The sequence below is a fragment of the Podarcis muralis genome, chromosome 17 (genome assembly GCF_964188315.1).
Source record: "Podarcis muralis chromosome 17, rPodMur119.hap1.1, whole genome shotgun sequence".
Taxonomy (NCBI): domain Eukaryota; kingdom Metazoa; phylum Chordata; class Lepidosauria; order Squamata; family Lacertidae; genus Podarcis; species Podarcis muralis.
This window is the reverse complement of record NC_135671.1, coordinates 31395616-31420323: the sequence shown is the minus strand read 5'-3', so window position 1 is coordinate 31420323 and position 24708 is coordinate 31395616. Positions and strand designations below refer to the sequence as shown.

Here is a 24708-nt window from a genome sequence, read left to right as displayed (position 1 = left end):
TTGCTTTATTATTATTATTATTATTATTATTATTATTATTATTATTATTGAGAGCCGCACCACCTCAGCAACCAGAGCTGGGCCCCTTGGTTAAGAGTGCAAGCCAGACATACCACAAAGTCAGGATCCTCGCAGTGGGGGTGGTATTCTTCGTCCTCCTGCAGCCCCAGGTCACCTTCTGCTTCAGTTCCATCCCCTCCTGTCCACTTGTCCCAATTCCACTCATCTGTATTCGGGATGAAGACGAAAAAGACATTTTTGCTTTCTAAGCTAATGATTCCTTTGGTCCCATTGCTTTCTGAACCTCACCCTGGAGCCAGCATGCGGAAATGCCCAAGAATCTCTCAACCAAAGTTGGGATGGATAAGGAAACAGAGTCGCCCCCCCCCCCCCCGTTAAGGCATCAGAAGGCATGAAATGTGCTTCACATGCTGGAGATGTAATGAGGTTGAGGGTATGTTTTGTCATATGTGGTGGACTTGTAAAAGGGTAAAAAAAATATTAGGAAATGATATATAATGAATTGAAAAAAATGATTAAAAGCACTTTCCCAAAAAACAAACAAAAATAGAGTCCTTTTGGTTGGGGATAATTCAGAGGGAAATTCCCAGGTGCCACAAAAGACTATTTATGTATGCTACGACTGCGGCTCGTGTTTTGTCAGCCCAAAAACGGAAAACGAGCAAGGTCCCAACCAAAGAAGAATGGGAATTTAAACTGATGGAATACATGCAGCTTGCCAACTTAACATATAGAATAAGAGAACGAAAAGAATGTAGACTGGAAAAAGACTGGAAAAAGTTTACTGAATATATGGGTGAAAATTGTGTTCATTTAAGAATGCTGGTAGCATTAAGATAAATTCAACAGTGAAAATAAGTTCTGATGGATGTAACAATGGATTACTGAATGGTTTATTTTGCGTAAAATATGAAGGATGGGTGGTATGCAAAATGAACCATGGAAAGAGAAAAAGGGAAGACATTGATTTAAGGTTGTTTAAATGAATATTTTGAAATGTAAATCAGAAATTTAATAAAAATTATATATAAATTAAAAAAAGAAACAAGTGTCACGCAAGAATACACCAAATGACTCCTGAGGATATCTAAAGCACAACAGTCATTTTAACATTCCTGGCAGATTCCAAATTACGTGGGCAGCTTCTGCAAAATATTCCCGGCTTGCCTGGCTTCCTCCTTTCATGTCCCCAACTCACGTTCTCTTCAGCAAAAATTCTCCCAGCCAAAAACATCTCCCGGTTCTGCAACAGATCTTCCATGCGCCAAAATGAAGACTAACAAGAATCTTGCTGGATCAAGCCAAAGTAGATCCAGTTTCATGCAACACCCCACAAACACATCATTAAAAGCCACTTGAGCAGGTGCCCTTCTAAAGCAGCCTTTCCCAACCTGGTGCCCTCCAGATGGTTTGGACAAAGAGATCCCGCCATCCTCACCCAGAACAGCACCAGGTCGAGGGGAGGGGGGGGGGACTGCTCTAGAACTGGGGATCCCAATGCTGACCTCACAAGCAAATTTGTTTTCAGACCGAGGTCATGCTGCCCACGTGCCAGGGCATCTTCTCGACATACCGTCAATTCCTTCCTCCGCCTCAAACTGCGGTTTCTCTTCCTCACCAACTCCGTAATACTCATCCCCAAATAATTTCTGTAGGAAACAGAATAATCATTATCATAATAAAAAAAATATATTTATACCCAGCCCTCCCCAGCCAAGACCGGGCTCAGGGCGGCTAACACCAGGTATAAAAACAATTGATTGAAATACAACTTAAAAACAAGATTAAAATACAACATTAAAATACAGCCTCGTTTCAGTAGAAACTCAAATCAAAAACTTTTTTGGGGGTGAAAACGTCAAGTCTTCACCAAGGCCAACTATCCAGACTGGTCCTACGTGGGCCAGGAAAAAGCCAGAGAAGTCCCCAAAGAGGAGTTCCATCACAGAAGGAGAAAGGAAAAAGGAAAGAGGGGGAGCGGATCAAGTTGATTCCAAGCCAAACGCCAGGCGGAACAACTCTGTTTTACAGGCCCTGCGGAAAGAAATCAGATCCTGCAGGGCCCTGGTCTCATGAGACAGAGCGTTCCACCAGGCTGGAGCCAGTGTTGAAAAGGCCCTGGCTCTGGTTGAGGCTAATCTGACTTCCTTAGGGCCTGGGACCTCTAAGGTGTTGCTATTTATGGACCTTAAGGTCCTCCGTGGGGCATACTGGGAGAAGGGTTAGACTAGACCAGGGGTCTGCAACCTTTAAGACAAAAAGAGCCACTTGGACCCGTTTCCGAAGAAAGAAAAACTGGGAGCCACAAAACTCGTCATTAGAAAAATAACTTTTTTGTCACTTTTTTATTATTTCTTTGTTTGACCCCTCAGAATTACTCCTCCTCATAGAAATAAATGTTAAATTAACAAGTTACCTTTTGTGTGTGTGTTCTTCTTCACTCCCCTTCAAAACAGTGACCAGCGTACATGCCCCCTTTCAATGCAGTGACCAGCGTGCATGCCCCTTACAATGTAGCGGGCAGGCGGGCGGGAAGGTGTCGTCAGGACGGTGCGTGACTAACGCACGCACCGCCCCCATGCGACGTCACAGCCAGTACAGCGCCCGCCACAGTGGGGAGTGTCGGGGCGCACAATGCGCCTCCTCCCCTCGCTAGTATCCGCCCCGGAGCCACGGCAAAGGTGTAAAAGAGCCACTTGCGGCTCCGGAGCCACGGGTTGCCGACCCCTGGACTAGACGGTCCTCAGGGTCCCATCCAACTCTACAATTCAATTCAAGCACTGGCTACTGCCTAAAGCAGTGATGGCCCAACTTGGCCCTCCAGCTCTTTTGGGACTACAGCTCCCATCATCCCTGGCTAACAGGCCCAGTGGACAAACAGCTGGAAGCTCCTGCAGCCAATCAGAAGCTGCGCTTTGGCTTCCGAATGTTTTGGAAGTCAAATGGGCTTCTGGAATGGATTCCGTTTGACTTCCAAGGTACGACTGCATAGAATAATATGCAGTTGCAAATGTTGACAACAGGGCCCATGAAGGGGACGAGGGGGAAGTCTCAAGATTCAGAGTAATCTCTATACAGTCATAGCTCGTGTTGAGTTTGCTTCATGATACGTTTTTTCAGGTTGCGTCCCGTGGAGACCCGGAAGTACTGGAAAGGGTTACTTCCGGTTTCACCGCTCACGCATGTGCAGACGCACAAAATGTCACGCGCATGCGCAGAGGCGAATCGCGACCCGCGCAGACGCAGGTTGCGTTCTGCTTATGTTGTGAACTGGACTCCGGAATGGATCCCGTTCGCAACCAGAGGTACCACTGTATATGGATGTGCATTTGGGATGTTATAAATTTATATTTGTAAAATCAAATAAAAATGATTTCTTAAAAAAAAGAAGAGTTGGTTAATGCCTAGAATGCAAAAGCACTGCCCAGTTTCAAATCAATTCATTGAGCCGTTTTCAAACGACAAGCCAAATCTACTTCCCTCAATTTCTCATTGTGGCAGGAGAACGGGGTTCAGCTGACTCACCCTTAAGACGGCCCTACCATTTTGGAGAGGGGCTGGGACAGTGTCTTCTGGCTGCCAGCCAGAACTCTTGGCATTGGTATACAACATGCACCCACCTCCATCAGCTGGTCATGTTGGGTGGGATCAAAGTCCCCTTCGAGGTCCATTTCCTGGAAGGTGCTGGTTGCACTGCCGGTGATCTCACGCAGCTTCCCCAGCCGTTCCAGGATCTCCCGGCGCTTCAGGTTCTTCAGCTGCTTCAGCTCCTCCTGTTTTTGAGCCTTCTCCTTTTAGGGTGAGGAAAAGCACAGTATTACGGGAGAAGGCCGTTATTTGGCCCATCCGGCACGTCTGAAGAATGCTCTCCCCAGGGAAGTTCGCTTGGCGCCTTCATGCCTGAACCCGCCTATACTTCACTGGGAGTCCTGAGAGACCTGCTCCCCGCTTTGCAGGACTTTTCCCACCTGACCTGGGAGGGCGGGGTCTGGACTGACTCCAGCTACAAAAGCTGAGGTTGCTGACGAGACCAGAGATCATCTCGGCTGTCTGAGTGCAGACCCAGGTCATTGAACCTGTGCTTCCATTGCTGTCGCCCACCATGAACCACCATTGGCAGAAATGGCAGCAACAGCAGCAGATATCCTCTACGTTTATATTTTATTTCCTTGCTAATTATGCTGTTTTAAATGCATTTTATACTGGACTTCCTTTAGTAATGTTTTCTTTTGAAATGTTTCAGATACTTTTTGGGGTTAACTTTGCGGCATTAAATGTGTGTTTACCTTCTTTGCAATATTTTATTCTGAAATCTTTAACATTTTAGTTTCCCGTTATTTATGCTGCTTGGAATGTATAATTTATATTTGACTTTCTTCAGTAACGTTTTATTCTGGATTACTTTTTTGATGTTTTATTGTAGGTTTGTAAACCACTTTGAGCTTTTTTCTGAAAAATGTAAAGCGGTATAGAAATGAAATGATTAATTATACACCTTTAGGCACCACGCAAAACCGTTCCGTTTTAACCAGGCCTTTGGTTGATTTGATTTGACACCCTATACTAGGGGTCAGAAACCTTTTTCAGCCGTGGGCTGGTCCACCGTCCCTCAGACCATGCGGTGGGCCAGACTATATTTTGAGGGGGGAAATGAACAAATTCCTATGCCCCACAAATAAGCAGAGATGCGTTTTAAATAAAAGGACACATTCTACTCATGTAAAAACACGCTGATTCCCAGACTGTCTGCGGGCCGGATTGAGAAGGCGACTGGGCAGCATCCAGCCCCCGGGCCTTAGGTTGCCTACCCCTGCCCTATGCCCTTTTAAAATGGGGGGGGTTGGGTTTGGGACGTGTTATTGGGTTGTTGGTTTCATTTTGATTATATATTTTGTGATTTTATATTTTGATTTTGTTCTGTGAACTGCCCTGAGACCTCCGAGTATAGGGCGGTATATAAATTCTAATAATAATATTAATAATAATAGGCAAAAGTTTCAGCCCTCCTAGGCAGCCCAATAGAGCTGAACATTATCCGCTCGTATCTGTGCAGAACTCACTTTCTTCTTGCGCTCCTGAGTCTCCTGCCGCTTCTCTTTACGGCGTTCGTCCTTCCGGCGCACCGAGGTTGCAATGTTGCGGGGATATGTTTTCATCTGGCGGTACAGGTATCGGAGAAGAGAAAAGAAGAACTCTTCAGCCTCGCGTTCTTCAGATGAGCAGAGATCCCAGCAGCACCCCCTCTCATCACCCCAGTCTCCTCAGAGAGAGAGGAGGTCCCTCTTGTCACTCATAACATAATGGCGCCAGGACACCAAGAAGAAAGCCTAACTTCCCAGTGCAGGCAGAGAATGTTTCCTCTCACCAGCTGGGCCTCAGGCTCCTCGAAGCGGAAGTTGTACTTGCGCTCGAAATCCTCTTGCTTCTTTAAGAACAGCTCGCCCTCATCCGACGAATCCGATATAGCCAGCTGCGCTCCGGGGAGCCTGTGGAGAAGGCAGAACATGAGCAGGACTATAGCGCAAGGACAGTGTTATAAGAAATAACTGCTTCTTTATCCCTTATGGGGTACCCAAGAGCCTTTATAGAGTCCTTAGGTAGGTTCTCTATCGGTAGGAGAAAATAACAGAGGCCAACCAGAGAATATTGAGAAGCAAAGCAGCTAGTAAGCATGATCTTTCCTGGTATTGCTGGTGAAAATCAGTGAAACTTTAAGAGGAAAGAACTCTGTGCAAATAACTTAGCCCATGGACCCATGAACACTACCCTCTGGACCATGAGAACATGGAGGAATTATTTTTTAAAAAAACAATTATTTCTACCAATAAAGATGGGAAGAATAAGGTTATCCCTGGTATCACTATAGAAGGCATACCCAGAAATTATCAACCTCCATTAAGTGACATTGTGTTAGATCTTGCCCATCTTGCACTATTAGTGAATGGGGGAAGAGGGGAGCTCAACAAATTAAATTTTCTTTCCATCTACCTTCTCCTGGATTGGGGACGGGAGGAGACAAACCAGGGAAAGTTATGCCCTATCCTTAAGGAACTCAAAAATCCACCCATCGGCACTCACCCATCCTCCTCCTCCTCCTCTTCCTCCCCTCCATCATCTGCCTCCTTGTAGCGCTTGTTCAAGATATAATCTCGCAGGAAGCGCTCCCCCTCATCGAGTTGTGGGTCGTTCCAGTATTCTTTAAGGGGAGCCTGGGGAAACAGAGGAAACCCGAAATGAAGTCACTTGCCTCAAGACCCGAGCAAGGCTCACCATACCATCAAGCCCACACCCAAAGAGGACTCCAGAAGACAGAGACAGTGCAGAAAATCCCCCAAAGGACCATTTTATCCTAACAGGGTGAGATATACATTATAAGTAGGGCTGCCTCTGAAGACGGTTCGGAAACTTCAGCTAGTGCAGAATTCAGTTGCTCACCAGAGCAAGACGGTTTGAGCATATTACACTGATCCTGGTCCGACTGCACTGGCTACCAATTAGTTTCCGGGCCCAATTCAAAGTGCTGGTTTTGACCCATGAAGCCTTGAACGGCTCAGGACCGCAATACCTCAAGGACCGCCTGTTTTCATATGAACCTGCCCGAACCCTGGGATAATCTTATGAGGCCCTCCTTCGTGTGCCTCCTCTTCCAGAGGTGCAGAGGAGGGTGGCAACATGAGAACGGGGCCTTCTCTGCAGTGGCCTCCCTGTCTGTAGAATGCTCTGCCCAGGGAAGTTTGCCTGGAGCCTTCATTATACACCTTTAGGCGTCAGGCAAAAACGGTCCTTTTTAACCAGGCCTTTGGTTGACCTGATGGACATCCCGTACCCTTTTAAAATGTGGATCTTTCTTGGGGGGGGGGCTGCAATCTTTCCTGTGAACCTCCCTGAGACCTCCAGGTATAGGGCAGTATATAAATTCAATCAATCAATCAATGGGGCAGACACATGCTTTTCTGGAGCAACGTGGGGAAGCGCCTGCTCATGCAAAAAAATGTTCTGCTAGCCTCAGCAGAAAACCGCTCAAGATGCGGATTTAGCAGGACTCAGAAATTAATGGAGTCCAATCCTTTCTGCGTCGAGATGAGTGTTTCCATTCCGTTACTTTATTGAGGCGGCTGGAAATGTGGGTTAAACCACAGAGCCTAGGACTTGCCGATCAGAAGGTCGGCAGTTCGAATCCCTGCGACGGGGTGAGCTCCCGTTGCTCGGTCCCTGCTCCTGCCAACCTAACAGTTCGAAAGCACGTCAAGTACAAGTAGATAAATAGGTACTACTCTGGCGGGAAGGTAAACGGCATTTCTGTGCACTGCTCTGGTTCGCCAGAAGTGGTTAGTCATGCTGGCCACATGACCCGGAAGCTGTACACCAGCTCCCTCGGCCAATAAAGCGAGATGAGCACCACAACCCCAGAGTCGGTCACGACTGGACCTAATGGTCAGGGGTCCCTTTACCTTTTAAGGAAACAGCAAATGGTCGGATCCCTTCTCCTAGCTAACTTGAGACTCTCAAAACCGAGACCAGCACACTGAGCGTCTTGGGAGAGGCACTGCAACCCCAATCATGGGCTTCTGGGAGTCGCAGCTATTCCGGAAGCCTGTTGCAAAAATCTTGTCTAGGTCTGAGGGAAACAGTGCCTTAATTCATTAGGAAGAAGCCACAAACCAGACAGTGGTCATACAGAGCCAGATGCAGCTGCCCATTGTTGTGGCCCATTTTTCAGTGTCATCCAAAGCGACGGGTCCCCAAGCCCATTGCATACCAGGTGCTATTTGACACCTACAGAAATCTGTAAAATGTATAAAACTAAACCCAACTTGTGCTGGAGGTGCAACCGGTCAGAGGGAACGCTTATACACATGTGGTGGCAATGTGAAAAAGTTAAGGGCTTCTGGGACTTGGTCTTTGAAGAAATGAAGAAAATCTTTAGATTTATTTTTTTGGGGGGGAACAGAAGCCTTATTGCTTGGAATAACTGATACAGATATACCCAGAGAAGATAAGAATCTATTCTTGTATGATGTGGTGGCAGCTAGAACCCTGATCGTAAAAAATATAGTGATTATCTGAAGAAGCAATGCCCACATCTTACTTCTTGGACTTGTTTTAATTAACTTCTGTAAACTGATGTACGGTTAGAATAAGGACAATCAAAATAGAAAGTAAGTTAAGAAGAAGATTAAAGAAAGCAGATTAACTTGGTTGATATTAGACCCATGTAGAGGACGAAGGAAGTCAAAATGGAGTCTAATTTAGGTTAACACATAGCTTATTTTTGAGATATGTTTTTTTGCTTTTTTCTCTTTTTTCTATTTTTACATTTATATATTATTTGTATTTTGTTTGTAATATATTGTACATCTATGTGTTGTTTTATGTTTGTCAGCATATAAATTAATATATACATACATATATATATATATATATATATATATATATATATATATATATATATATATATAAAATACATACCAGGTCCTGGAGCGCTTCCTCTGCTTGTGGCTTCTCTTGACCTTTTAACCAACTGATGTAGTCTGCCTCCTCATGCTCCTGAGAGAACAGAAGAGAAGGTAGAACTGAGGCAACAATGTCATGGATTATATACAGGGCTGCCTCTGAAAACTGTTTGGAAGATTCAGCTGGTACAGAATCTGAAGGCCAGGTTGCTCACTGGCTTGGGCATAGAACACCGATCCTGGCCTGAACGCACAGGCTGCCAACTAGCTTCTGGTCCCAATTCAAAGTGCTGGTTCTGACCTATAAAGCCTTAAACAGCTCAGGAACCCAATACCTATAGGTCCGCCCCTCCCCATATAAACCATCCCAGATTCTCTGTTTATCATCCAAGGCCCTTCTGTTGGGATACTGCCAGGGAGACATCATCCATCAAGGCCCCACGTCGATTCCGGACGATCCATCGATCTCCCGTAGACACGCAGTATCATTCAATTAGCGACACGAGCCCCAGAAATAGCTTCCCACATTCCAGAGCTCTTGCACACTCTATCAGCAGATAATGCACAGCGAAAGATGCACGCAGGAGAGCATTATTTACAATTTTATTCAGCGTTGGTCAGAACAAAGAAAACATGACTGCCTGCTTCGGTGTCTCAGGCACAGAGAGAGAAACGAAAGCATAGACACAACAGAAACATCCTGTGAACAGGAAATACGCAGGCTGTGACACACAACAGCCTGTCCCCTTTTTAAGGTAGAACGGAAATATCCTAGCACCTTCTTTGTGTGCCTCCTCCACATGTCGTCCAGAGGGTGGCAACGTAAGATTATGTGCTTGTTTTTATCCTGTATTTTATTCTGTGAACCCCCCCTGAGAACGTAAGACGAAGCACAGTATATAAATCTAAACAACAACAATGCACCACCCTGACCTTGACTAAAGGCAGCTACATTTATCTGAACATTAAAACACATTTCAAAGTTTAAAGGTAAAGGGACCCCTGACCATTAGGTCCAGTCGTGACCGACTCTGGGATTGTGGCGCTCATCTCGCTTTATTGGCCGAGGGAGCTGGTGTTTGTCCGCAGACAGCTTCCGGGTCATGTGGCCAGCATGACTAAGCCGCTTCTGGCGAACCAGAGCAGCGCACGGAAACGCCGTTTACCTTCCCACCTATTTATCTACTTGGACTTTGACTGCTAGGTTGGCAGGAGCAGGGACCCAGCAACGGGAGCTCACCCCATCACAGGGATTCGAACCGCCGACCTTCTGATCGACAAGCCCTAGGCTCAGTGGTTTACACCACAGCGCCACCTGCGTGCCTATTTCAAAGTTTAGTGGCTATTAAAATATGTATACCCATCGTTCAGCCCCTCACCTCCTGCTTCCTGTTAAGAAAGCTGTCTTCACCAGGGCCACCAAAAGCCAGGTATCACCAGGGTCACCTTACAGCATGCCTGCTGATGCTCAAGCTTGAATTTTGGAGCATCACCAGGAAAGCAACTTCTACTGCTATGGGACGGTGAAGGAGTCGCCACCCTTAGCCTTTCAATTTGAGGCACCTCTTTTACACACACACACACACCTTCTCCTCTTTACTTTTGGGCCGTTTCTGCAGCAAGGATGTCGAGCTTCCACCTTCATCATCATCTTCATCACTGTCAGCCACAAACTTTTGGAAGCTGCATAGTGGGGGGGGGGGCAAAGCCGGGTTTAGAAAGAGTGTTAAAAACTCAGATATACAGTGGTACCGCTGGTTACAGATTTAATTCATTTTGGGGTGCCATGCGCACCCCAAAAAATCTGTAACTAGAGGTGTTGCTTCTGTGTGTGCGCATAGTGCACAGGGACAGTCAACACAGATCAGGCATAGGCCAACTTGGCCCTCCAGATGTTTTGGGACTACAACTCCCATTATCCCTGACTACTGGTCCTGTTAGCTAGGGATGATGGGAGTTGGGATGATGGGAAAAGCCCAGCTCAGGAGAAGGGAAGGAGAAGAAGAAGAAGAAGAAGAAGAGAAGAGTTTGGATTTCATATCCCGCTTTATCACTACCCGAAGGCGTCTCAAAGCGGCTAACATTCTCCTTTCCCTTCTTCCCCCACAACAAACACTCTGTGAGGTGAGCGGGGCTGAGAGACTTCAAAGAAGTGTGACTAGCCCAAGGTCACCCAGCAGCTGCATGTGGAGGAGCGGAGACGCGAACCCGGTTCCCCAGATTACGAGACTACCGCTCTTAACCACTACACCACACTGGCTCTCATTGAGCCACTCATTGGCTCATTGAGCCCATTCTCAGTCTCAGAATCTGTTTTCTGAAAACAACAAGGGGTTGCTGTGCGCGTGCAGTGATTCCCCCCCCACACACACACATTATGCAATGGCAGCATACTCCCCCCATGTATGGCATTTGGGAATGGGGCCTGATCCCTCGTGCACCTCATTACTGGAAAAAGATGGCACACTCAAAGAGGAATGTCAAAAGTGGGGTGGGGAGATATTGTCCTCAAGCCTGTTATGTTGACGAGTCGGGCTCTCCCCTCCGGCACAGTTCTCAGCTCACCTCTCCTTAAGCTGCTTCTGCTCTTCTACGTAAGTCTGAAAAATTGGGGGGGGGAGGGAGAAGGTTAATACCCCGTGCCACAACTGTGCACCTTTCCTAGAATGGGCCGAGAATTCCCTTGGCCAGAAACAGCACAATTTTCCAAGATCTCATGGTGCAATTGATGCACCAAGCCCCAGTTCACGATACGATAATCTTTATTGTCATTGTCCCATACAGAACGACGAAACTGGAAAAATCTACATCAAACATTCAAAAACCAACAAGCCTGCTATCCCTGCTATCCCAGCCTGGTTAACCCCCTAAAAACTCTGATACCCCATAATTAAATACAATATACTCCCACAGAGACTACCTTACACTGCATTTAAAACCAAAATCACATTTGGATAAAAACTGTTTCTCAGGCGGGGATCTCCAGGGATCTCCAGATTCCCAGCCTCACCTTTCTGTTTTTAACTGGTTCTCCTTCATCGTTTTCTTCATCTTCATATTTCCTGTAGGAAAAGAGGGATAGTGAGTTGATCGTTCCATCCTGTACAACGCAGGGAAGCGTGTGTGTTTTTTAAATGCATCTTTTATTAATTTTTGAGACGACAGCTATAAAAAGTCAGTAAGATGTACAAATCAGAGGAAAGGGGGGGGCACGACCCTAACTGTCAGGGAACTGACATCAGAGACATGGGAGAAGGAGAGGGTCTCAGATTCTGCAGGTGAAGGTCCTAGCACAAGGGGGAGACTCAGCTTGGTGGAAGGGGAAGGAAATACGCGTGACACCAAGAGTCCAGGAGAGCAAGGGGAAGAGGAGGTGGAAGGGCTCCGGGATTCTTCCCTGGAAGTCAGTGAAGAGAGCCCAGGCACTCCGCTACCCACGCCCACCCTGCGCAGGAGACTCCCGCGCAATGAGAGGCGGAGACGATTAGGTGTCAAACAGCTTTTATGCTGGCAGAGGTTTAAGAAACGCCCACAGACAGATTCTGCCAGTGACTGAGGCAGTCAAGCAGAGATGGGCTGTGCAGTCCGAAGGGTTTAACCAGGCAACCAAGCACCCAAACGGGGTCAGCTTACGCACGAGTAACTCCAAACCACTACAGTAACTGTAGCTGTGACTGAGTGAAGTGCAGAGATTTTCTGCATCATCTTCTTTACCTTCAATGTTAAGAAATAAATGTGGAGCGGTGGAAAGGAACTTGCATCAGAATGAAATGAGATCAAATGCTATCATCACCAACAAAATAAAAATCAAGCGAAAGGGACAGTCAGAAACGTATCTAAGCCAGGCAAAAGAATAATCTGTCAGGGGGGGAGGCGCCCCCTCCAAAGCAAGTCTCACACAGAGGAGAGGGATCCTGTTCCCTCTATCTTTGAATCTCTGCTGGACATGAACTGACGGACAGAGATTTGTATTTTGTTTTGGCTTCATGAGCCTGCGACTTCCCCCCTCCCCGATTGATGGTTTTCAAACCTATTCTCTATGTACTGCATTTTCTTATATATCTTATTGCTATTAGATCATAATCTTGTTTACATACTAAATTAACTGTAGTAAGTAATAAATTTAACCTTACAAACTTCTTGTAACCCTACTAGCGATGTTAGTTGTTCGCGGTTGTCTTTCAAATATAACACAAATTTATTCTAGACTTTCAGAAAAGTCGGATGCTGGTGGTTCCAGATTTTTCCGGTCAGTTTTGCCAATTTGGCATAGTCCAGTAATTTCATCTGCCACTCTTCTTTTGGTTGGTAAATCTTACCCTGCCTTGTCCAGAATGACCTTCCTCTCATAGTCCTTCAGAAACATGGGCTTTTCTTTCTTCCTGGGGGGCGGCTTCTCGCCTTCGCTTTCCGAAGAAGAATCTGCTGGCAGAAGCAATCATAGATGATCCAACAGACAATTCCAGAAAACAAGCTGCTCTCGGAACCCAAACCAGATCAGAAAATCCTCCGAAAAGTCTCCCTGGGCCAAGCCAGAACATCCCAGAGTTGCCCCCAAGGCAAGAAATCATAACCTGGATCAGCGATTACCTTCCTCACGGTAGAACGTGACATCCTTCTGATAAATCCGGGGGTCTTTGGTTTTCAGCAACGCCAGCGTGCTGTAAAAAGCACGATCCAACCTGGGGTCCAGCTCCTGCCGCAGGAGAAGAGCGCAATTAAGATTGGATATATTCTGAAAAATATATTCAGGAGGACCTGCCTTCCTAGCTTTCTCCAATAAGAACAAAACATCAAATATTTCCATCAACTTAGTCCAAGAATTACAAAAGCTGAGATTTTGCCAAAAACCCTATCTGACCATAAAAGGTAAAGGTACCCCTGCCCGTACGGGCCAGTCTTGCCAGACTCTAGGGTTGTGTGCTCATCTCACTCTAGAGGCCGGGAGCCAGCGCTGTGAGGAGACACTTCCGGGTCACGTGGCCAGCGTGACAAGCTGCATCTGGCGAGCCAGCGCAGCACACGGAACGCCGTTTACCTTCCCGCTATAAAGCGGTACCTATTTGTCTACTTGCACTTTAAGGGTGCTTTTGAACTGCTAGGTGGGCAGGAGCTGGGACCGAAAGACGGGAGCTCACCCCGCCGCGGGGATTCGAACTGCCGACCATACGATCAGCAAGTCGTAGGCACTGTGGTTTTACCCACAGCACCACCCACGTCCCCTTAACCATAATCTGACCATAATTTGGTACTAATTGCCTTTGAAGGTAAGGATAAAACACCCTTTAGGTGGAGATTAAATGAAAATTTATTAGATAATGACTTTTGAAAGGGCTCAAAAATATCTTACAGAATATTTTGATTTGAATACAAATAAAGGTACTGATATTGGCATAGTTTGGGACGCCAGCAAGGCAGTGATGAGGGGTTTCTTTCTGCAGCAGAATAGCATATTAAAGAGGTAAACAGAAACAAAGAGGAGATATTAAAAAATATAAAGGTTATTGAGAAACAGTTGATTAATAAACCAGAAGACCCCAAGCTGCAACTTAGTCCATTACTATGCTGAAATGGCTAAAATGACCGAAAGAGTCAGATACCAGGAAGATCAAAATTTTAATAAGGAACGGGGGGAAATTATAAACATTGTAAACAGTGGGATTGGAATATCACTTGTAGTTTAAGGTTGAATTCTGGACACAATGGAGATGTAAAAGATTTGGGTTATCATAATAAGATGCAGGATGGAATTATTATTATTATTATTTATTAACCCAGAGGTTTCAGGACAGTTCACAAGAAGACCACAACATATAAAATCAAACCCAAAGCAATAACCCAATAACCCCCCCCCCCAAAAGCCACATTCTAAAAGGGTGTTGGATGTCAATCTGGTCAGCCAAAGGCCTGGTTAAAAAGGAATGTATTTGCCTGGTGCCTAAAGATATGAAGGTGCCAGGTGAACTTCTCTGGGGAGAGCATCCCACAAATGGGGAGCCACTGCAGAAAAGGCCTGTTCTCGTGTTGCCACCCTCCGGACCTCTTGATTAATAGGACCCACAAAGGGGAGGATGTAAGTCCAGGAGATTCCTTGCCTTGGAGTCTTGTTTTTATGATTTATGTTTGAAAAAAATCTCTTTAAATTTTTAATATGAAAAACCAATTTTTTAAAAAAACAAAAAACCCAAAAGTTTTCCTAGCAGAGAAAACAGAACTTCTGAAAACAGAAAACAGAAACTTCTCCGCGGCTGAAAACAGAAGCAGGACTCACCTCGTCTTCGGAACTGGTCTCAGACTCAGAACTCGACCCGTCGCCTTCGCCTGCATCCCCATAGCGGTCCTGCACTGCAGGGGTGGCAGGGAGAGAAGGAGAGAAGGAGCCGGTCAGGATGTTAGAGGAGCAGCAAAGGGCGACCCTCCCTCCAGCCCCTGAAGGTTCTGGGTTCAAGCCCAGGCAGAAGCAGGGCCAGATTTAGGTTTGATGAGGTCCTAATCTACTGAAGGTAATGGGGCCCTTTATATGTCCAGCTGTCTTTTGTCAACAACAAATTGCCGCTGTTTTTTAATAATAATAATAATAATAATTTATTTATACCCTGCCCTCCCCGGCCAGAGCCGGGCTCAGGGCGGCTAACACCAGTAAAATTACAATAAAAAAACATAATAGGTAGGAGGGAAACCAATTTAAAATACAGGTTAAAAATACAACTTAAAATGCAGCCTCATTTTAATAGTAGCCCATAGATCAAAACCATAAGGGGAGGGAAACATAAGGGTCAGACTGAGTCCAAACCAAAGGCCAGGCGGAACAGCTCTGTCTTGCAGGCCCTGCGGAAAGATGTTAAGTGTTGAATATATGCTATATGGTAATTTATGGACCTAATAGGTATCTAAAGCCATTTGCACATAACAAATAGGAGCCTACACAACACAAAACACTGTTGCTGTATGTAGGTTTTATTTTATTTGTTTTTTATCTTATATTTTGAAAATGTACACCCAGTCCCCCCCCCCTTTAATTTTTTTGGGGGCCCCCCAAGAGAGTGGCGCCCTAAGCTATAACTTGTTTAGCTTATACGTAAATCCGGCACTGGTTCGAGCCCAGGCAGCGCTGGGAGAGACTCCCCTGCCTTGAAATCCCGCGGAGCCGCTGCCAGCCAGTGCAGGCAACACTAGCTGCTCTGGCTCGGTTCGCTTCCCTCCCCGCCCGACACTCACGCCGCTGCAGCTCCTCTCGCCGCCGGTAGCGCCCGTAGCGCGCCGCGAACGCCGCGTTGATCTTCAGTTCCTGCTGCGCCGACATGCTCCCTCCGCCCCGTGTCTTCCCGCACGTGGGCACGGGGCGCTTCCGGGTCAAGGCGGCACGTGAGGGCGCGCGGCTGCGGAACGCGCGTTCTGCTCCGCCCACCCCGTTAAAGGGAAAGCAGAAGGAGAAGAACTCTCTGCAGATCGGGCGGCTAATTCCGATTTAAAAGTCTCGAATCGTGGACTGGAGTCAGGAAAACAATATTCGGTTCGTCGCCGAGGATCTGGAGCGTGGAGGAAACCGCATGCAAACACTGGCCGATTCAGAAATATTTTTAACCTTCGTATGTTTTAAAAGTATGGTTTCGGATTTTTTTCTTTGCTTTCTCGTTTTAAGTATAAATGTTGTAGAGTAAATAAATAAAATCATAATGATTTTATCCCACTATCAAAACAAAAAAAATTCCTTCCAGTAGCACCTTAAAGACCAACTAAGTTAGTTCTTGGTATGAGCTTTCGTGTGCATGCACACTTCTTCAGATGAAGTCCCACTATGTATGTGTCCCACTATGTATGTGTGTGCGTGTGTGTCACACTGTTATGTAATTATATAGTTTTGCAGTGACTAACGAAGCAGAGCTATTAAAGTCTTAAAACTTTTCAGTCTCTGCCTTCTTCACCTGCAGGTCTGATGCTCTAAAAAACTCACTCATGAAAACACATGATGGATTACTACTTTTTCCCAGACTGTAGATCTAATTGAAATACTTTTATTCCCTTTCTTTTTTTTGCTAGTTCACTGCTTTGCCGTTCTTGTAGGTCATTTTCAAGTGTGTTTACTAAGAAGTAAATCTGAGGAAGCTTGGTGGACATTGCTTCCATTTAACTCTGTATGGAGCTGCAGTTTTAATTCTAGTAAAATATATAAACCATTGTACTATTAATTCTTCGTTTATATTAGGGGTAGGCAACCTAAGGGGGCCAGATGCAGCCCGTTCGCCTTCTCAATCCAGCCTGCGGACGGTCCGGGAATCAGCGTGTTTTTACATGAGTAGAATGTGTATTTTTATTTCAAATGCATCTCTGGGTGATTTGTGGGGCATAGGAATTTGTTCATTTCCCCCCACAAAATATAGTCCTGCCCACCACATGGTCTGAGGGACAGTGGACCGACCCACGGCTGAAAAAGGTTGCTGACCCCTGGTTTATATGGACCAACAAGGCTGCTAGCTAGCATATATTTATTTATTTGGTGGGAAGCTACTGTGTGCTCAGTGGGGCCAAGTACAATGCAAAATATTATACTTAGAAAGGTTAACTAATCTGTATTATGTTGGCACACCTATCTTGAGAGCCTCTGGGCTGAGCAGTGGTCAAGTCTACCTTTTTCTCCTGGCATCAGCAGGCCCTGCCCCTCCCACCTCAATGGTGGGCTGGCATCCAGGAGGCAATGGAGTTTACCATCAGGGGTGAAGTCAAACCGTTGGAGAGTTACAGAGACTAATACAGGAGAGACATGTTTTGTTGCAGCTGGGGCAGATGTGCTGGTGCAGGTGGACCTTTTCTGCCCTGGCATGGTCATGTCCACAAAAGGGAAGATGACAGGTTCCTCAAGGACATGGTCTACAGGGAGCTAGCTTCCGGCACCAGGCCCATTGGCAAACCAACTCTGTGTTACAAAGATGTCTGCAAACGTGACACGAAGGCTGGCAACGTGTGGGAATCCGTTGCAGATGACTGCAGTGCTTGGAGACGCACAAATCAGGTCATGCATCCATTGTTGTTGTTGTTTAGTCGTTTAGTCGTGTCCGACTCTTCGTGACCCCATGGACCAGAGCACGCCAGGCACTCCTGTCTTCCACTGCCTCCCCCAGTTTGGGCAAACTCATGTTCATAGCTTCGAGAACACTATCCAACCATCTTGTCCTCTGTCGTCCCCTTCTCCTTGTGCCCTCCATCTTTCCCAACATCAGGGTCTTTTCCAGGGAGACTTCTCTTCTCATGAGGTGGCCAAAGTATTAGAGTCTCAGCTTCAGGATCTGTCCTTCCAGTGAGCACTCAGGGCTCATTTCCTTCAGAATGGAGAGGTTTGATCTTCTTGCAGTCCATGGGACTCTCAAGAGTCTCCTCCATCACCATAATTCAAAAGCACCACTTCTTCAGCGATCAGCCTTCTTTATGGTCCAGCTCTCACTTCCATACATCACAACTGGTTCCATAGCAGTGACCAGAAGAGGAATGACTGCTGGGAGGAGTGCAGAGAGGAGAAACATCATGGTACACATAAAACCCAGGAATTTCAAAGCCCTCCCAAGGGCAGGACATCACCCAGCTCACAGACAAGGAGCAGTAGTTTTTCATGCATTGCCGGTAATCCCCACTCTCAGCTGTTAGTGGTTTCCTGGCAAATGCTGGGTACTTGGCAGAGAATCGAACCTGGTGAAGTTGCAAAACAGGCTCAGCTGTTTGTGCTTTCATTTTTAAAGCGTCTGCTATCTCCGTCTGGGGTTGCACGTACACGCACACACGCACACACACACCCCACTTGGCAAGAAGGCAGACAACTGGCGTTACAAAACACTTGGCTTCCTTCCTTCCCTATATCGCTGGGTGCCACACCCAGCAGCTGGGACATTATTCTGGGCGATAAAGTTCAACCCAGCAGGTTGTTTTTGCTGCTGCCTGTCTGCCTTCCCCGGCACAAAAGCCGCCCCTCGCTGTACTATTTCTGGTGTCTCAGCACTGCTGCAGAATTGGGACACATGATCTCGGTAGAATTCCACCGCAGATTGAAAGGGCGAAACCTCTGCCTCCCACCCAAACATCAGAGAGAAGCAGGAAATTGCTTCAAGGGCTTCCACGAACCACAGCAACCAATATACGTATCAGAGAAGTAAGCCGTGAGGTGGGTTGTACTTGAGGCATAGCTCGCCCCTTCCAGGTTTGCTCAAGAGGCTAACCTAGAGAGAATGTAGCTTCTAGGCCAGTTATACTCTATCTGAAGAGCATAGGAATCAAGACGCTTTAATGCAACTCTCAGCCTGATTTACTCAAAGCCTCCCTTGTCGTTTATTTCTCCACCACACCGTAAACTGAACACTAACAACTTTGCTTCTGTAGTTTTCTCCTGTAGAAGACGCCGCTGTGCTTAGGGGCTGATTTAAAGTTGTTTCCCAACATAAATGTCTTTGGCCTCAGTCCGGTCTCCATATTCAAAGGGAGAATCAGCCGAAAAGCAAGATCAGAAACTAGTCTCAACTAACCTCTTCAGCACCAGGAAGGCTCAATGTGTGAACAGGAGGGGATCATTCAAAGGGTTGCAATGGTCAGCGTGCTTCTCTAGATGATGGAATTTGTCACTTCTGCAGAGAGGGGCTGTTTAAATGATAAGCCAAATTTCAGAAGTGATGACGAACCCATAAATTACTTGTTCACTGAGGTTCTGCTCCAGAGGTAATAAGGAGTCTTAAAGGGTCTGTGAACCAGGTGCAAAAATGAAAAAAAAGCTTTCCCCAATGCCATAAAGGTGCATGCAGAATATTTTGTATATGTGTTAATGGGTTGTTCACAGCTTTCATCAGATACCCAAAGGTTCTAGGACCCCAAAAAGGTTAAGAACCATTGCTCTAAATTCGTTGCGGCTGCAAATGGCTCCCCATCCCAGCTCACACTTCCATCTCCTTCCTTCTGTTAAGTGTTTCCAGCATTCCTAGAAGGAAAACAAGAAGCTGCAGCTCACCTGTATTTCTTATAGCCTTCAGGGCCCAGTCAGCCTGCAGTGGACAGAAAGCAAGGCCAGGCCCATTCCGTTGGCTTGTTTTGACCCAATTTTTTTTTGTTAACTACACTGTTGAAAAAAGGCAGGGCAAGATCAATTGCTACATGACAGTTCACACCCTCTAAATCTCTGCTTAGCTGAAAAGCTTCCTTGGTGGGCTCACTTTCAGCCTAATTTCCTAACAGGGTTGTTAAGAGGGAAAAGAGATATAATGCCATAAATGCTGTCTTGGGGGAATATGAATGTGAAGAGGGAAAAACTAAGGGTCCTCTGTTGCCTGCTGCCAGGACCCATAGTCACGAAGCACTTTTCAGGAGCAAAGCAACCTCCCTATGAACACAGGAATGCAACCCATTACAAGGAATTATAATCCTGGAAGCAGCTTAACAAGTGTTCCCTTCAATCTGACATAGGGTGAGTTCTAATGTTCCAGCGAAGTTACCCTATGTGCTTTCTGGGGTTCAGGTACTCAGCAAGAGCCTCATACTCGCACCCACATTTTCTGAGGGGAACAGAGCAACGGGAAGGCCTTTCTTGACGCCTTCCTCTCCGGAAAAGTTTTCCCAGGATCACAAGTCATTAAGTCGCAAATGGATTTAATATTTTTTAATCATTAAATTAATCATCCCATAAAACAAACTCTTGCAAATCACAATAAATAGAATAAATCTGCCCTCCTTTTAAAATCTACTATATACACAGCTCAGATCCACAAATTCATTACAGGGAACAAGCTGCCAAAAACAAGGCTTAAACATTTTTTTAGTCAAAGATAACAGAAGAGAACTACTACAAGGCTGAGATGGAAACAGTTGTTAATGGCTAAGGGACCACAAGGCCCCCCCAGAGAAGATCATACAGAAATTAGGGAGAAATTGCAGGGTGGATAAAGATCTCTTTGGGAACAGAATCCTGTGCAGTTAGATGCTGTGGAGTTCTGGACTCTGCAGGGGAAGAGGAGCCAAACGTCGAGGGAGGAATTGCTCTCAGAAAGCACACCCAGAGCTCTCCCAATAAGCTGGTATTCCTCATGAAGACTGAGGAATGGGGAAAGGGAGAGAAGCAAAGGTCCCCAGCCTAGCATTGCCTTCAGGGATGCTCTCTGCATCAGAACCTCCCCATCCCACCTGAATGCTGCAAGGAGATGCGTATACCAGCGGCTAGGGCCTCCCCAAGACAAGAAGTGGGGAATGGTAGTTAGAGTTAAGGCACGCTGGCCAAAGCTGAGTGCAGGATGGTACAAGGGCCATCTGGCTCCCGGGGATAAATTCAGAAGCGGATAAGAGAGCTCATAAAATACACATAAATAGAAACAACAGCAAATAGAATCAAACACACACTCTGAGGTAGGGCAGGTGAAGCTGCCTTTGTTCCAGGGCCCTGGGAAGAAAGGGAGAGTCTTTGGGGAAGGGGGCCTAAAGACACAAGAGAGGAGTTGGCTCGGTGCTGATCCAGCTCTCTTTGCCCAGGCAAGGTGGCCCTTCCTCGGGTTAAGCCGGGGCAGAGAGGAGCTGCTCGAGGATCCCCTGGATGTGCGAAAGCCCCAGGTGCTGCGCGAGTTCCAGCGGCGTCCGCCCGTCAGAGTCTCGGTGCTGCAACTTGGACTGCGGCGCCAGGAAGAGGACCACGTCCGCATGGCCTTCCCGAACAGCCACGTGGAGGGGCAGCGAGCCGGAAGCATCCGCGACGTTGACATCCGCGCCGTATTCCACCAGGATTTTCAGGGTGTCGAGGAAGCCCGTGCGGGCAGCGTCGTGAGCGGGCGCCGTGCCCGACTCATCGCGGACGTTAGGGTTGGCCCCTTGCTTCAGCAGCTCCTGCGCCACGAAAACATTCCCGAACATCATTACCTAGGGGGGGGAAATAAGGAATCAGAGAGGGATGGGCCCACTGTCAAATTGGCTAGGCTGTTTTCTGATGGGCAGACAAGCCACGTTCTGACGGAAATAATCATACTTATGGATTGCGGCCAGAGCAGCACAAACGCCATGCTTCTTTGATTTTGGAATTTTGATTTAATCTCTTGTGGAAATTGCTATGGAGACAATTGTCACGCAACCAAGAAGGGACCGGATGGGGCGACTTTAAAGACTTCAGCTCAGACACCACCTGGCATCCATTACTCAGCCAAGGCAGGATCTTTCCCCCCACATGTTGGTTGCAAACAGTTGCTCTGTGCCCCTCCAGTGACCCTGCTGAGCTGAGCCCCAGCAGGAAAGAGAGCAGCCTGTGGAATCTATGCCTGCCTCTTGTTGACAGAACAACAGTTGTTGGTATCTATGCTTTGGAGGAACTTCCCAAGACTAGCAGAAAGATGAGTTGGAGGAGGCTATAAAGGGGAAGAGAGATGGGTGCTGTGGTCCAAAATCAAAGGGAAAGATGCCACCGGGAGACAAAGGAAGGGTGAGTTCCAGACAAGGATTGGGGCTAAAGGGAAGCGAGAAGGAAGACGGGCTCCCAAATCATCTCCAGGACCAAAACCAGAGTCTGCCTCGCCTACCTGTAGCGCGGTCTTGCCAAAGCGGTTGCGCGCGTCCGGCTGCACCAGCTCTTCGAAGAGGAGGCGCCGCACCTCGCCGGTGTCTCCCCGGGCGGCAGCCCCGCTGAGCCGGTCCCCGGCGCTCCCCGGCTGCATGCCCGCGACGACGCCTGGACGGGGGAAGAGAGCCGGGAGAGCCCCGGGCGTGAGAAGGGCCAGCAGGTCGCCCACCCGGCACCCAGCGACGACGAGATCCGCAGTGAGTCCAATTTGCACAGATGCACCTCCGCCCGAAAGAGGGGGAGAAGCACTCTGCATAAGCTCAGGTGCACCCCAGCGCCCTTCGGCGCTTGTCAACCAGCCGCCCGGCGGCTTTCCCCACCCCACCCCACCCCCGCCGCTGCCGCAGCAGCCTACCTTTGCTCCCACCGCACGGTCCCCGGTCCCGGCGGACAGCAGCCGGCCGGTCAGCCGACCCTGCCGCTCGCAGTCTCCGCCGCGGTCCGCTCCTCCTCCAGGCGCAGGATCGCCCTCTCGCTCGCGCAACTCGAGGCCGGCAGGGCAGCCGTCGAGGGCGAGGCGGCGCTGGAATGCCGAGCCCGGGGCGGCACCGTCGGGGGGCTCGGCTGGCTAGTCGGGGCCGCGGCTGCTGCTGCTGCGGGAAGCCGGGAGGGGGGGCCGCCCCGTCGGTGCAAAGGGTGAAGCCGGCACAGGCTGCTAACCCCACCCCACCCCGCCCCACCTACCGAGCTGGAGCCTAGCCTGGCCCGGACAGGAGCCGCAATCCGCCGCCGCCCCTCCTCCTCCTCCCCCGGCTCCGCCCCCACGTGCCTTGTTGTTTCTTTCGCCCCGCCCCCATTTCATTCTGCGCTCTCGGCTTCGGATACAATTGTAACCTTTGCCGAGCTTTCCCTTTTCTGCCGCCGGCCAATCAGAAGCCGGCTCCGGGCAGGGGAAGGCGCCTGCCGCCTCCTGATTGGCCGCCCTGGGGCGGGACGCTGGGCGGGCCTCCGCGATTCAAACGCGCGGTTCGGGCGGGAAGAGGCTCCTCGGCTCCGATCGCGCCCTCGCCGGGTCCAGGCGAGCGACAGAGGTCGCGACCCCCGGGAAGCGGGGCGGGAGGAGGGAGGCCGGGGAGGCGGCGGCTCCCAGCGCTTCGCGCCAGGCCCTGCACTCTGCACATGCTCGCTTAGATCGTAGAATTGTGGAGTTAGACGGGACCCCAAGGGACGCCTGCGATGCAGGAATCTCAACTAGATAAATCCCTGGCAGATGGCCACTCGACCTTTGCTGAAACCAAAAGGAAAGGAGGGTCCACCACCTCTCATTGGAGTCCATCGAACAGTTCTTACTGTAAGGAAGCCCTTCCTGACATTTAGTTAGAACAGGCGCCCCCAATCTCAGCCCTCCAGATGTTTTGGGACTACAACTCCCATCATCCCTGACCACTGGTCCTGTTAGCTAGGGATGATGGGAGTTGTAGTCCCAAAACATCTGGAGGGCCGAGGTTGTGGGTGCCTGAGTTAGAATCTCCTCTCTTGCAACTTAAGCCATGGGTTCCGGTCCTACCCTCCAGAGCAGGAGAAAACAAGCTGGCTCCATCTTCTGTGTGACATTCCTTAAGATATTTGAAGATGGCTATTATGTCTCCTCTCAATCTCAATTTTCCAGGCTAAACATACCTAACTCTCTCAACAGTACCTCCTAAGGCTTGGTTTCCAGACCCTGGTTCATCTCATCAGTTGACCTCATCAGCGCACATAGGAGCCAACTTCTAGGAGCCGAGGTCCCTTCAGCCCCCCATTAAATATTTGAGGGGTCCACCCCCCCAAATATATGGGCATTGCCATTCAAATGGTTTTTGTGCACATCATATTGTGATTAAGTGGGGTGGGGCTTACCTGGGCCCAAATGTTTGCACATGTTCCAGCTTGTCAACATCCTTAAATTGTGGTGCCCAGAACTAGAGACAGGATTCCAGATGGAGTCTGACCAGGGCTTGCTGATCAGAGGGTTGGCAGTTCGAATCCCTGCGACGGGGTGAGCTCCCGTTGCTCTGTCCCAGCTCCTGCCAACCTTGCAGTTCTAAATTATCCCAGCGCAAGTAGATAAATAGGTACCACTGCAGTGGGAAGGTAAACAGCGTTTCCGTGTGCTCTGGCTTCCGTCATGGTGTCCCATTGCACCAGAAGCGGTTTAGTCATGCTGGCCACATGATCCGGAAAGCTGTCTGCGGACAAACACCGGCTCCCTCGGCCTGAAAGCTAGATGAGCACCACACCCCATAGTTTCCTTTGACTGGACTCAACCATCCAGGGGTCATTTACCTTACCTTTAACCTAGAGTGGTACTATTACTTCTCTTGTACTGGACATTAATGTGGATTCAGTCTGGAATAGCATGAGCCTTTTTTGCTGCTGCATCACATCGTTGACTCACGTTAAGCTTGTGGTCTGCTAAGACCCCTAGCTCCTTTTCACATGCACTATCATCAAGGTAGGTGTCATCTATGTTATATTTGTGCAGCTGGTTCTTCCTGCCTAAGTGTAGAACCTTTCATTTGTCCCTACTGAAATTCATTTTGTTAGTTTGGGCCCAGTTCTCCAATTAGTTCAGGTCATCTTGAATCCCAATTCTGTCTTCTGCAGCATTAGCTACCCCTCCCAGTTTGGTGTCATCTGCAAATTTGATGAGCATCCCTACAATTCCTTCATCCAAGTTATGTTTACTTG

At 48.0% G+C, this 24708-nt stretch overlaps 2 protein-coding genes across 4 annotated transcripts in view; both read right to left on the bottom strand.

Moving 5' to 3' along the window:
• Nucleotides 1-15842, bottom strand: part of KRI1 (KRI1 homolog) — a 29396-nt gene extending 13554 nt beyond the window's left edge. The window contains exons 1-14 of one of the 2 annotated variants that reach the window (XM_077920929.1): nt 15693-15842; nt 14746-14819; nt 13065-13170; nt 12794-12899; nt 11485-11536; nt 11040-11074; nt 10061-10157; nt 8491-8568; nt 6100-6230; nt 5387-5507; nt 5082-5177; nt 3642-3812; nt 1595-1670; nt 114-226 (exon numbers count right to left, since the gene is read on the bottom strand). In XM_077920929.1, the coding sequence (XP_077777055.1) occupies nt 114-226; nt 1595-1670; nt 3642-3812; nt 5082-5177; nt 5387-5507; nt 6100-6230; nt 8491-8568; nt 10061-10157; nt 11040-11074; nt 11485-11536; nt 12794-12899; nt 13065-13170; nt 14746-14819; nt 15693-15777 (1341 nt within the window). In that variant the 5' untranslated portion in view covers nt 15778-15842. The remainder of the gene's footprint in view (nt 1-113; nt 227-1594; nt 1671-3641; nt 3813-5081; nt 5178-5386; nt 5508-6099; nt 6231-8490; nt 8569-10060; nt 10158-11039; nt 11075-11484; nt 11537-12793; nt 12900-13064; nt 13171-14745; nt 14820-15692) is intronic. The other variant, XM_028712324.2, reaches the window with a different exon arrangement.
• Nucleotides 15843-20088: 4246 nt separating this feature from the next.
• Nucleotides 20089-22805, bottom strand: CDKN2D (cyclin dependent kinase inhibitor 2D). 2 transcript variants are annotated; one of them, XM_028712778.2, is made up of 3 exons: nt 22723-22805; nt 21998-22146; nt 20089-21347 (listed from the first exon to the last, which is right to left on the bottom strand). In XM_028712778.2, the coding sequence occupies exons 2-3, from the start codon at nt 22130-22132 to the stop codon at nt 20988-20990; spliced, it is 495 nt and encodes a 164-aa protein (XP_028568611.2). In that variant the 5' UTR covers nt 22133-22146; nt 22723-22805; the 3' UTR covers nt 20089-20987. The 2 variants fall into 2 exon arrangements, with proteins under 2 accessions (XP_028568611.2, XP_028568610.2); XM_028712777.2 differs by lacking the exon at nt 22723-22805 and adding an exon at nt 22394-22708.
• Nucleotides 22806-24708: the final 1903 nt, after the last annotated feature.

Bases quoted from the DNA above. Each gene is read 5' to 3' on its own strand.
- CDKN2D (XM_028712778.2), bottom strand. From the start codon at position 22,132: ATGCAGCCGGGGAGCGCCGGGGACCGGCTCAGCGGGGCTGCCGCCCGG. The intron at 21,348-21,997 runs GTAGGCGAGGCA...TCCCCCCCCTAG, and splicing joins TTGGCAAGACCGCGCTACAG to GTAATGATGTTCGGGAATGT.